Genomic DNA, 13,349 nt, shown 5'->3' on the forward strand with positions numbered 1-13,349 from the left:
AGCTCCATTTAAAAAATGGCCAATTTTGAAAACAATTTAACAGCTTACTATGATGAATATTTTTTAATCAGGAAAAATTTGACTTTTTAGACTCTAGGTAGATAAAAGACTTAGCTTCTTTACAAGATACAATAAGCTACTTAAAGGTCATTAATCAAAATGATCCACTTGGCTAAGCCTGAAGTGCAATAAATGAACAATTTTTCTAGAATTTAAAAATATGTATTGTTTACTAGCATTCTGAACTGGATAAATTTTTAAATCAAGATCTACTGTGAACACTGTATATTTTCAGATAATTTTTATAAATTTCCAATGTGCAATAAATTATTTTTCAAAGAACGCACAGGTTTTCATTAGCTTGCAAGCTGTTGATGCAAAAGATGTAGACATCTTTAAGAAATGACTATTAAATATCTGAAGAAAATTACATATATCACAAACAGTAACAGTTTCCCTTTTAAAATAGGGAAGTATTGAATTAACTAAATTATCTTTTAAATTGTTTTGACTAGATATTAAATATCAAACAGTAAAACTTGGATTCACATGAAAGATTCACTATCAGACTATCTATGCAAAATAAGAACAATTAATAGATCTCCATCTTGACTGAAACTAGTCCTGTTTACCAAGCTATTTTGGATTCTTAAATTCACATTTTTTCCAAGCAAATCATAGAACAGGTTGGAAAAAAAGCAGTAATTTATGAAAACATGGTACACCATAATTTTGCCATTTTTCTGCAATAAGGATGGCAAATGATTCATGGGGGGAAATGAAATATATTTCACTGTCAGTTCAATAGATCTGAGAATTTACAGCTTCTTGACTTGGACAGGAAAAACTCAACATGCATAAAAATGAATTTCAGATCTGTTAATTGTAGGAATGCAAAAATAAAAAATGAATCTTTGTGGTTCAGTAAAACAAACTAAATAGCAACTCATAAAGGAACAAAATAAAGGGGGAAAAGTCCTCTGTTTATTCTGGTGAGGGTAATGGCCTGGGGAAGAAGGAATACTTGCTTTGAAAAGAATCTGAGAATCAGTCCACACTGATTGAACTCACTTCAGTTAGCATCAGTTTTACTGATCAAGCTAATTACATTTACATCACTTAGACATCAGATTAAGGTATCTTGGTAAGACAGAACCAAAAGTATCTTGTTTAGTTAAATAAAGCACATAAAGGAGACAAGTCAGATTTACATATCCAGTTATGTTGCATAAAGAGCCCAATTACATTTCTGGATATTTTAACTGACGAGCAGGAAGCGCATTGCTATAAAGATGCACTATATACAAGAAACTATCACCTAAAACATGCACCCCCATAAGCAAAGTGCTGGTTTAATTGCCATTAAATAAAAGAGAAGCCAAGCTGCTCAGATCACCATTAATTTGAAAACTTTCAAAAGTGTCACACTGAAGTCACGCTGGACTAATAGGAACTAATGGGAAATAAGAGCCAGACTTGGAAGTGCTGATGCTATTTGGCAGTGGCCAGGAGATCAAATTTCAGTTACAGATACAGTACCAACTAAAACTTCTGAGGAAACAGGTTCTCTCAACTATTCTGTACACATCCAACCAAATCATTTAATACACATCTAAGTCTTCATGAATGGCTTGTTGTGAAAAAGCTAATCGGATAAATAAAGGAGCCTGCCACTGAGCTCAGGTATATCTGTGTACGAGGCTCTGCTTCTATCTCTGAAATATGAAGAGCAAAGATGAGCCCAGCAATTTGCCCATAACATTGGTTTCTTACATAAACTGAACACTGATTCCGGAGTGAAGTCCGCAACCTTCTTGTGACACACTACCTGTGCAAATATCCTGCAGTGTCACCAAAGCTCTTGTACCACTCTATATACCTTCACAACTCTCGTGGCTAACCAGAGGAATGAGGGCTAAAATATAAAAAAGAAAAATCTGAAATCATGACCCCTCATTTTTAGTGGGGCATAAACAAAAAACCTCACTTAAGGGACAAAGATACATCCTTGTTGAAGATGTGTTTTTCTTCAATATTTTGCCGCCTCTAATCAAATGCAATCAGTTCACATTTGACATAGGAATCACCCAGTTTGAGTACTGACACTAAAATATGAATGTTGCTATGATATTCCATATCCTATTTCTATGCTCACTGCAACTGGTTTTATCTACAACAAATCTGCACCTTCTCCATATATTTGATGCTAAGAGAGGGCTGAAGTTCTTACTCTGGCAAGAATCCTATTAATTTCAATGGGAGTTTTGCCTGAGGAAGGGACTCAGGATCACACCCCTAAGCAATTTTAGGACTTGAGAAGTACTTGAGAAAGTATTATGGCAAATGTTTTCTGACAAATCATTTATACAAGGCAGAATGCAGAGATTTTTTAATCTTTTGCAATTGCACTCTGGAGGTATCAGTTCTGTATATTTTGCAGTGCTTTGGTGTTCACCCCTGCAGCAAATACACAATTAGGGTGATCAGATGTCCCGATTTTATAGGGACAGTCCCGATTTTGGGGGCTTTTTCTTATATAGGCTCCTATTACCCCCCACCCTCTGTCCCGATTTTTTACACTTGCTATCTGGTCAACCTATACACAATATCTGCATGCAGCATGGCTAAATGAAAATATAGGATATCCCTGTCACATGACTAAATTAAAACCTATAAAATAATACTGGCATTATAAAATTTGTGTTAAAACTGATAACAGCGATTCTGATTTACTGACAATGAAAATGTATAGCATTTTTCTGTCAGAACATTTATCAACAATTGGCAACCCTAGACTAACTTGACATGTAAAATGATCAAAACGGATCTTGTATGTAATCTTTTCCATTTATTTTTATTTATTTTAGTTATGATAAAATTTATCCGTGTGCACAGGAAGACTGAGCTTGAAAAGATTTGATTAAACAAAATTCCTGTTGAATTTGGCTAGTTGTATTTTTAATGTGAGATTACAAAATAAAATACTCTCAGAATATCTCACCTGTATTTCAGCAGTAAATGAATCTACCTGATAATGCTAAATCTGTATTAACTTTTATAGTTTAAAACCCCTGAATTCTGAACTAAATGACATGTATTTACTATATATAGTATTTACTAAAAAGTATCTATTTTGCACCTTTTTTCTGAACTTGTTTAAGGATAAGCAAAGTTATTTCTGTAACTGCCAGTAACATCAAAATACCCGTGAGTGGACCATTTTAATCAGTTTTATTGATTCATGCTTTCAGTTCTTATTCAGTTAAAAACAAGGCACATTAAATATATTCTCTTATTGCTCTATAAATGCATGCGGCTCATTCTGTATATCAAAAGTAATAAATAATGGCAATAAAACACTGAGACAGTTATAAAAGTGACAATCCAGCCTCAAACACAGTATTTAACAGTCCAATCTAGAACAATAACCCAACACAATACATAAAAGTGCCACATGGAAAAATATGCAGTATACATTCTTCACCCCCACAGACACTATTGGGCTTATAGTTTTTATTTAAACAGTAGTTGTTTCATACTAGATTAGAACAATGCAGGACAATGAAATTTTACAGCTGAATTGACCTGAACTGTAATCACTAATAATCTTTTTTTCAAAACAAAGTGTGTTAATGAAATCAAATAATTCTGGATTTTTTCATTTTACTATTTAAACTATTATATATAAATAATATATGCAACTTTTTATGTTGTACAAAGTAAGTATTTATACACATTCTACTGTGCCACGAAAAACCAAAAGAGCAGAGGGCTAAGACATTTATTGCAGCTACAATTCAAAGTAAATCAATATAAGAGGACCGGCACACAGCCTTGAAAATCCCTGTACATTCTGCATGTTATATTTACATTAGTAAAGCAAAAGAACAGCACGGAGTGAGTATGTGGTAGACAGTCTAGGCTTTACAGTGAAACCTCAATTATCATTCTTAATAGTATAACTTTTAAGGGAGTAGAAGGGGAACTATTTTAAAAGGTGTACTGAACCATAAAAAATATGTTAAATGCAGTGGTTTTCTTCGCCTGACCTGAAAAAGCCTCTTATATGTCACTTGTAGCCATTACACTTTAAAAATTATTGGTAGCATAATGTCTTTTTGAAAAATACAAAACAAAATTCTGTATTATTGTACCTTGATTTCCTCCCAGTTCTGGAATATGTGGCAAAATTGTTATTGTGTTCTTTACTCTTTACCTTGAAAGGACATTTGACACAAATAGCTTTATATCTCAAAAATACAGATATACATTTTATCCAGTGTATACTGACATATTTCAATGCACAAACATAATAGAGAAACAATCCTATGGCCCTTTTTGTTCATAAATAGACCTCATATAATCAAGTGTGCACAAGGACTTAATTCACATAGATTGAGCCATACTAGTGAGTGCTCAGTGGTCTCAAAGGCAAGGAAAGTTGGTTCCCCACTGCAATGTGTACAATAAGGTACAAAGCATCTTGATGTTAGGAAAAATCTAATAACGAAAAATCATTTAAAAGGATTTTACCTGGGACTTTTTAGAAGACTGTCCCCCCCCCCCTCCACACACACACAAGATTTTGCTTAGACTAAGTGCTCCATATTCATTTAAGAATTGCGGGTGGGTTTTTCCTCCTTCCATTTTTAGATAGATACAGTTTTTAATAGCTGGAAACTTGCTAGACCAAAATATTCACACACTACCACCTGCAGTTAGCACTATTATCATAGTTACTATAAATCCTCAGCATTTATATACTTTGGATATGATTTTTTTTTTAAATTGACTTTTTCAGAACTGTGCTGCTTGCAGAATATTAACTTGGTATCATGTTAAGGAATTTGCAAAACAGGATTAAAATTAATCAGATTTTGCATTTAGTTGTGTACAGATGTAGTGGCACTTTAAACTCAAGGCTTCTGGTTTGAGATGTAAACTGGTATTTATACTCAAAAGGAGTATTATGAAAGAGACTCACCAATAAAATATGCATTCATTTTCCCCTCCCTGTCACAGATCAGGCAGAAATCCTCCATCTGATCTTAATGCTGATCATAGCCAATTTAATAATAGGAAGAGTTGCAGGGTAAATAGCCAGGTGGAGCATGTGTTGAGAATGGCTCAAATAAATGGTCCAAAAATTGGATCTTTCGCCTTTGCATTAATTTGCTGACTAGCCCTTACGACTTTTAAGTAAGGCCTGCTGGAATGCAAAGTAACTTTCCCATTTAAGTGTACATTTTGCAAATATTAAAGTGGCTAGGATTAGTGCACTATGGCAAAGTTCTTGTTTTACATACTTTCAGTATTTGTCTAAAAGTACAAAAACAAACAGTATGAGACTTTATAGTAGACTCCAATACCTGCTAGACAAGCATGGTTTTCACACTTATAGGAGGAGGAGTGAAAGCTGTACTCATACATTTTTAACTCTAAATTATAACTCATCTATGAGACTTTTGGGTTTTTTGTCTAATCTTGTGCTCTTCCAGTCTCATGCTGTCAAATTTTTATTGCCAGAAATCTGTCTGGCAGTAAAATTGGTGCCATTGAATGAGAACAACATTGAGAAGTAGTGAAGTGACTATCTATGTAACGTTCTATAAATATCACTACGATTCCTTATCAGGATGTTTAATTTAGGCAACGCTCAAGATATTTCTTTGTGGCATCCTCCTGAAACCTAAATGTGAACATTCCCCTTCCCCCCACCAAAATGATTCCTCTCTTCCTTTTTGTGGACAGGCACTTTGAACACATATGGTCTTGCACATATGCAGAATACTTTTAATGATGTGGATCTCAGGTAGCAGTCACTCTCTGTGCACCATTTATTTTTAAGGGTGAAGATTATCTAAAAGCTTAACAAAAGTTCTGAGAAGGAGTGTCTGTGAACAAGCCTTTTGCAGACTCTATTCTGAATTCCTGCAAATAATGTCTATCTCTAAAGCATGTCCAGTCCAAAAGGCCATATTTTAGAGTATTAATATCAGCAAAGAAAATAAGGAAAAGATAAATGTATCAGTGTGTTTATTCTACGTGATCTGTATCTGGCGGTCAGGGTATACAAAAACAGACATTTGAAAGCATTGGAATATTTTTCAGCACTGAACGAGGCAGCTACACATAGACAAACTTGTAGCTGTAAGCAGGTTTTGTACTTCTCAAACTCACAGTCCACCACCACTTCGGTCTACTGGAATAACAACTCTCTCACGTAGGTTCTCTTCAGCAGTTTTCATAAGTACAGCCAATCGGCTTCCAGACACATATCCTTTCTGAATAGCACTCATGAGCTTAAAAAAAAAAAAAGTTTACAGCATATTAATGATAGTAGCCAAATTTACTTGCCGGACAACACTTAAAGAGATACTAACCCCAAAGGCTGAAGTCTTCCTTGCACTGGGGATTCCACCCATTGGTGGCCAACCAGTAAGGTAGCTGCAACTAAAGCAAACCCATCATGCAGACAAGGTAAATTGCTCTGAGCTGCTATTTCCATTGATGCAGCCTACCCCTGCTTGAAACCAGGATATACTGCACTGGTGTAAATCAGTTTGTAGCTATGTACTGTGTCTATACCAGGGGTTTGGAATGGTTGCGGCTTCCCCGATAGCTGGTTACCAATGGCTGAAATTGAGACAAATCTCCAGTGTAAACAATGCCAGAGTTAATGAAGTATGTTGTCCAAACCAGTAGCAAATGTTAAAACACAACAAATAATGCTGTTATTATATGTTTTAAACAAAATAGTAGGTAATTCTTTCTAGGCCTGGATTGTGGCGCCCTTTAAATGTACATTTTCTAGTATGGCCAGTGGTAGTTTTGCCTGTGTATGGGCTGCAGGAGATGTACAAATTACGGATGTGATATATTTGTAAAGTAACAGTGCAGTGGACCCCCCTACACCATGGCTTTCTAAAGCCATTCATTACAACCAAGCTTGCAAGGTAAATCATATGAGTGAATTATTTTTAAATCTGAAAAGAGTCACAAAGATAGAAAAGGAGAACATGGTTCCTGATCTACCACTGCCCCTGCAATGTACCTTTCTCACTAAGCAGTCTTATTGTAGTGATCGTGTACTAGACTTCCACGATTCTTCTAAATCCAAATTTCTTTAGACTTTTAAAACTAGTTTGCATTTAAGTCCTTGAAACTGGACTCTCAGCACTACCCTAATGAACATACTCTAGTGTTAGACTTTAGCTTTTTGTTTTTAAAAATCGATGGATAAGATCCGCATTGGATTTGAAATTACATGTAGTCAGCTGGTAAGAGACTTTCTAATACAAAAAGCAATTGGCACTTACAAAATATGATTTCTTCCTCCCAACAGCAGCTAAGTAGCCACCTCACTTCAGATTTCTTCCCTTTTTTCAAAACTATCACAGGTAGACTTGGGCCTATAGAAACCTGGAGAATTAACTTCCAAGAGAATTTCTAGTAGAAAAATCTGCCAGGCCCCAAGGGGAGCATGCCACGGAGGACCAATTCATCCAGTCCCTCCTCCTCCTGTTTAATTGCTCTTTCCCATCTTCTGTGCCCTCCACCTATAATTTCACATGGTTTCACTACCTCTGGTCCATGTAAGTGAAGGCAGCATTGGGCCCTTGAACAGTACTCAAGAAAACTACTTGCTGTCCAAAAAATATCCAAATATCTACACAAGTAATGTTAAAGATCTGCCAGATCCTTAGCTGGTGTAAATTGTCATAGTTCCACTCTCGCCAGTGGAAGTACGCCAATTGACACAGCCAAGAAACTGGTCTGTGATGTAACAGACTAGTGATCACAAATGCATTAGCGACCCAGATGCTGATGTGTTCCTCTACTCAGGTCTTACTCTACAAAAATCAGGAAAACATCCTTTTTTATCTTCCTTCCTCCAGTATTGATTTGTGTGATATCAGTATGGTAGCAAAACATGCAACACTCATTTTACTTATCTGACTTTTCTCTTAAAGACTAGACTAGAACTGAGCAAACACTTTGTAACAACGTATCTAATTAATTTAGCTTCTGTTTGTGATACACCTGTGAGCATCATAATTTCTTCATGATTATTCTTTATTTAAACATTCCTAACTTTTTTTTAAACTCATTAGATAGACTGCAAACAGTTTCTGAAAGCATTCATTGTTGACTGTTTGCAACTCGTCAGAAAAAAATCACATGGCAGTGCTCTGTTCCCCACTTGGATAAGTGAGCAAGCACTTTGGCACACATTCAAATACAAATTTCCACACGTATTTGCAAACATAAGTTTCCACAAACTTTCTGCCAGGAAACGTAATCCAATGAAAGTTTTCAGAAAGCAAACACAAAAGGAGCATGAGCATAAGTTCCACACATTTAATTACTTTGGTGGCAAAAATCAAAAGGTGTATTTTATTACTTGTTACCTTTTTTACTTGTTATTTTAAAACTTAATTTATAGTAGTGCACAATATGCTGCATGCTGTCCACATACATAGAAGACATTCAGCCCAAATGTACAAAAGGTCTGATTATTGCAACTTTGAGGTACATGAGCTCAGTAACTAGATTTCAAACATTTATTTTCATTTATTTTTTAAGGAATCGGTTTCAAAATGTGGCTTACAGTGCATTTTTGAAACGCAAAGGATAAACTAGAAGCCACCAATAATTACAGTTTTTAAAAATATGCGAAAAGTGCTGTCATTCACATTTTGGAAGTATTAAAACCACAGAACATACAACCTCTAAAGAGTATTGAGCACAATAAACACTGCATGATTAATTGCCAGTTTTCGGTTTCTTAATTATAGTGCACCCCAATTAACCAATATACCACACTCAAACAGAGAGAGTTCTATTTATAAAATGCAAAGTCACATCTCTTCTTCCCCAGTTGAAACTTTTATATAAAAAGGGGGGCTCTCTCTCAATTGCCTGAAAAGATGTGTAGATTTTTTTAAAAAGAAAATGTATTAATATGTCATCATAGGACTATTTTTTCCATTTTATTTTAAATGTTTTTTGGTCACTATGTTTTAGGCAAATAAATCCTCCTTTTTTGCAATGCTGGACATAAGCTGTGAAAATTTTCTGCATTTAGATTCAAGAATGCTCTTATCTACAGCTCATCTCCAGAGAGACAATTACCATTTCCTTTGCCTTGATCTTGTTTGTTTAACTTGACACAGTGAAGAAAGGGCTGACATTGACCAAAATCCCCAGCATTAATTTATCACATGTTCGGCATTCATCATTGCCGTGATTCAGGAAAGATTCTGGCAGTCATTTGAAATACCTGCCCAATAAAGACTACAAAAACAGACCTGGCTGGCTGGAAACAAAAATTGCTCATGTGAGGGGAGTCAAATGGATGGAGGCAAACAATTCAGTGGTATCTTTACTGCCCCCTATTTTTTTTCTTGTAAAGCATTTGCAGAAAGATGCATAGACAACTGATATTAATGTCCCCCTTTCATGCACTCTGATGCCTTCTCTCTTTAGATCATTCAGAAATTAAGCAGGACAATGTGGATGGCAAACACCACATATTGAACCTGCCGCTACTTGCCCCCAATACTTTTTCAGTGAAGCTTTTAATCAATAGTCCTATTAAGTATGAACAAATGCTATTGTTTTAACTCTGCAGCGGCTGGCCAAGTTGTGCCCTCAAATGTGTGGGTGGCTCACACCTAATTTGAAGGAAGCAGCAGACATGACTGAGGGTAGGATTCAGCCCTCCACTACCGAAAAGGATACCCCTACAAATCACAGGATATACTGTCTGGACCTAGGGAGGTTTGTTTCGGCATAGGAAAACTCCTTGAGCAGGGCCGGCTCCAGGCACCAGCTTACCAAGCAGGTGCTTGGGGTGGCCACTTGGAGAGGGGCGGCACGTCCAGCTGTTCGGCGGCAATTCGGCGGACGGTCCCTCACTCCTGCTTGGAGCGAAGGACCTCTTGCCGAACTGCCGCTGCAGATCGCGATCGCGGCTTTTGTTTGTTTGTTTGTTTTGTTTGGCTGCTTGGGGCGGCCAAACCCCTGGAGCCGGCCCTGTCCTTGAGTTTCAGAGTTGCTTGGGAATTCTATGGGGGATAAGGGGTATTTCGCCCTCTTGCATTGCCTAGGCACCGTGGCCTTAAACAGCTTCTGAGGACTCTTGACAGCATGTGCCACCCAACTGCAGCTGTTCCCTGATGGAATCTCCACAGCATGGACACCAAATCCACATAAATTACTACTGCAGAATTGATCAGCAGTGTATTGTTCTGTTTCGCCCCTCAAGTTCGCTAGGAGACTTACAGAAAGTGATGGGCTCCTAACCCTATCCTTAAAGGTAGGGTTCTACATGGAGATGCATGTACAGGGTTTGAGTTTGCAGCAACCACCTTTAGTCATTTCTGTGTTGCCCCCAGTTCAGATCTGCTGGTTTATGTCCTCTCTCACAGAAGTCAAGGGGAGCATGAAGTCTTTTGTTCTTTCCCCACAGCAAATCTTTTAGTTGGGTTACTTTAAAAAAAAAAAAAAAAGTACAGAAGACAGCCCACTATTTAACCTCCTGATAGCGAGAGGCAGACAAACTCTGCGTTTAAAAAGAAAACTCCTATCAGTCATGGATGGATGATACCTACTAGCTCATCTATTATGTCTCCTTGCCAATGCAGGACAGGCAATCTACGCTTGCGGTGAAATCCTGGCCCCACTGAAGGCAATATTCAAAATTCCTATAGATTTCAATGGGGCCAGGATTTCAGCCTCAGTAAATTCTTCACTGCCACAGTTAACTTGGGTTCCTCACACCTTCTTGTCAACTGCTGGAAATGGGCCTTTTTGATTACCACTACAAAAAGTTTTTTTTTTTTTTTTAAACTCTCCTGCTGGTAATAGCTCACCTTAACTGATCATTCTTGTTATAGTGTGTATGGCAACACCCATGGTTTCATGTTCTCTGTGTATATGTGTATATATAAAAATATATATATAAAATCTTCCTAATGTATTTTCCACTGCATGCATCCGATGAAGTGGGTTTTAGTCCACGAAAGCTTATGCTCAAATAAATTTGTTAGTCTCTAAGGTGCCACAAGTACTCCTGTTCTTTTTGCAGATACAGACTAACACGGCTGCTACTCTGATGCACTCAAGTTACTACACTCGAGCTAGCCTAGTCTTTTGCTTTGTGGTCACTCTCACTCAGAGCTAGTCTCTAGAGAGAGGGACCACAATGTGCAACACTTGAGCTACACAGAAGGATTCTATTAGAGGCTGATGAGTTGCTGTGACGTGAGCTGATGCATCCCCACTGCATTACTGTGCTGTTGTTAGCCAACCATACCCACTAATGTGGCTAGTTGGCTGGATCTTAAAGCACCACCCAACTCAAACTAGAGATTTGTGTGCTGGATGTCAATTGGGTTAGGAAAAAAACTGAGTTATACTTCAAGCTAATAAAGTAGTGAAAACAACCCCTTAGTCTTTCTCTCCACTGCTTTGTCCAGACAAATAATGGTCATCACTAAAAAAAAAAATTATAAGCACATGCTGCAGCATTTGCCCTTACAAGGATAGACTCAGCGTATAGGAAATGTTGTGATCAATACAAATACTAGTGTAGACATTGTTGGTATTTCTTAACGTTGATACAAGCGTTGTCCACCTTTATGGAACATAAATTCATATAAAATCAATAATGAATAAAAAATTAATGGCAACTTTGTAAAATTATATGTACAAACTCTACATCTAGCTTTGATAATTAATTTCCAATATAAAGAGCAAAAGGAGATGAGGGTTCTTTTGTTTCTTTCATTACAACTAAAATAGAAAACCACTCACCTGCAAAAACTCATTGAGTTCAACCTGCCCGTTTTTGTTCAAATCTACCTCATTTAAAATCTCATGAAGCGTATTTTCATCAATTTGAATGCTGATGCTCTAAATAAAACAACAACACAACAGGCAAATCAACTGGATCAGTTAAACATGATTTATGTCATACTACACAACTGAGATAAGAATTCAAAAAAATCAAAAGAGAAATGTTACCTCTAACACACTTTGAACATCCAGTATGGTAATAAAGCCTTTCTTTTCTTTATCAAACATGTGGAATCTCTTTTTATATCTGCAAAATAGGATTATTAATGGAAAAGGTATGCACAAAAGATTGACAGAAATATCTTCCCAGGGACTATCTGGGAGGTCCATTTATACTTCATTTACCTGTCAATATCTGAAGGTATAAGAGTGATTTCAGAGCTGTCTGTTAATTGCTCTGATTTTGCCTTGTAGCCCATTTCATAATACAGAAACTTTTTAGCAGATTCAAGTTCTTCCTAAAATATGAAAGAAACACAGTCTCAGTTCTAGAATACTGAATATTTAGATGCTGAATTTCTTCTATACCGTAATATTTCATTGGCTCTTTTCACATACTTATAATTGCTGGTCCTTAGAGGAATATCAGCATTTGATGGCCAAAAAAGTGCTTAAGAGTGAACAAGATCATTAAGATAAGGAACCATTTCATGCTTCACCTAGATCACTAGCTTTGATGTACAAGTGTTCAAGTGTTGATTGTCAATTGATAATTACACTGAAGACATGGAATACAAAGATTTTTAGGGTCATACCATGCCCTCAATCCACACATGCAACTCACAGTGATGTCAGCAAAAATAGCACTTGCAGATCAAGTCCACGAAATCGTCTTTAATTAAGAATTGGTATCTTATTCTTTGCTTATTTAAGAGTTGTGGGGTGGCGTTTTTGGTATTTAACATTTTGTGTGGAAGGCCATAAAATGCTTATTTACCTGAGAGATTGGCTCTGACCCGCCCAGCTCCCTTCAATATTGTAGTCAAATGAGAATTCACAGCCTTAAATGAAATGATCACATACTATTTCTCAAATATATAATACAGTATATTAGCTTATTTTCTACAACCTTAATTACCATTATGTAGTATCTTTAGTACTATGGTCAATGTATGCCATACAAGTCACCAATACAAAGAGTTCACAGTAAACCTTACTTACTCAATATATTATAGATAGCACGTATCAATAGTACAAATTTGCTGGGCATGTGTGTGTGTGTCCCCAAGTTTATAGCCAGGGCACATATGTGGCAAAGATTTACACATGTGATTAAGTCAATATCTTCCATTGTTTTTTACAGTGCTGTTGTACCTCTATTGGTCCCAGGATATTAGCGAGACAAAGTGGGTGAGGCTATAATATCTTTTATTGGACCAACTTCTGTGGGTGAAAAAGACAAGCTTTTGAGCAGAACTCTTTTTCAGGTCTTTAAGGATATGAGGAGAACTACTGAGCTTATCAGGACTATTCATATGCTTCATGTT

At 36.6% G+C, this 13,349-nt stretch overlaps 1 protein-coding gene across 5 annotated transcripts in view; it reads right to left on the reverse strand.

The window, feature by feature from the left end:
- Positions 1 to 3,214: 3,214 nt before the first annotated feature.
- The window catches only part of GPD2 (glycerol-3-phosphate dehydrogenase 2), a 119,634-nt gene continuing 109,499 nt past the window's right edge, over positions 3,215 to 13,349 (reverse strand). For all 5 annotated transcript variants that reach the window (XM_054044110.1, XM_054044107.1, XM_054044106.1 and 2 more), the window contains 4 exons: positions 12,208 to 12,320; positions 12,031 to 12,109; positions 11,821 to 11,919; positions 3,215 to 6,302 (listed from right to left, as the gene is read on the reverse strand). In XM_054044110.1, the coding sequence (XP_053900085.1) occupies positions 6,177 to 6,302; positions 11,821 to 11,919; positions 12,031 to 12,109; positions 12,208 to 12,320 (417 nt within the window). In that variant the 3' untranslated portion in view covers positions 3,215 to 6,176. The remainder of the gene's footprint in view (positions 6,303 to 11,820; positions 11,920 to 12,030; positions 12,110 to 12,207; positions 12,321 to 13,349) is intronic.

This window comes from Malaclemys terrapin, chromosome 11, assembly GCF_027887155.1.
Source record: "Malaclemys terrapin pileata isolate rMalTer1 chromosome 11, rMalTer1.hap1, whole genome shotgun sequence".
NCBI lineage: Eukaryota > Metazoa > Chordata > Testudines > Emydidae > Malaclemys > Malaclemys terrapin.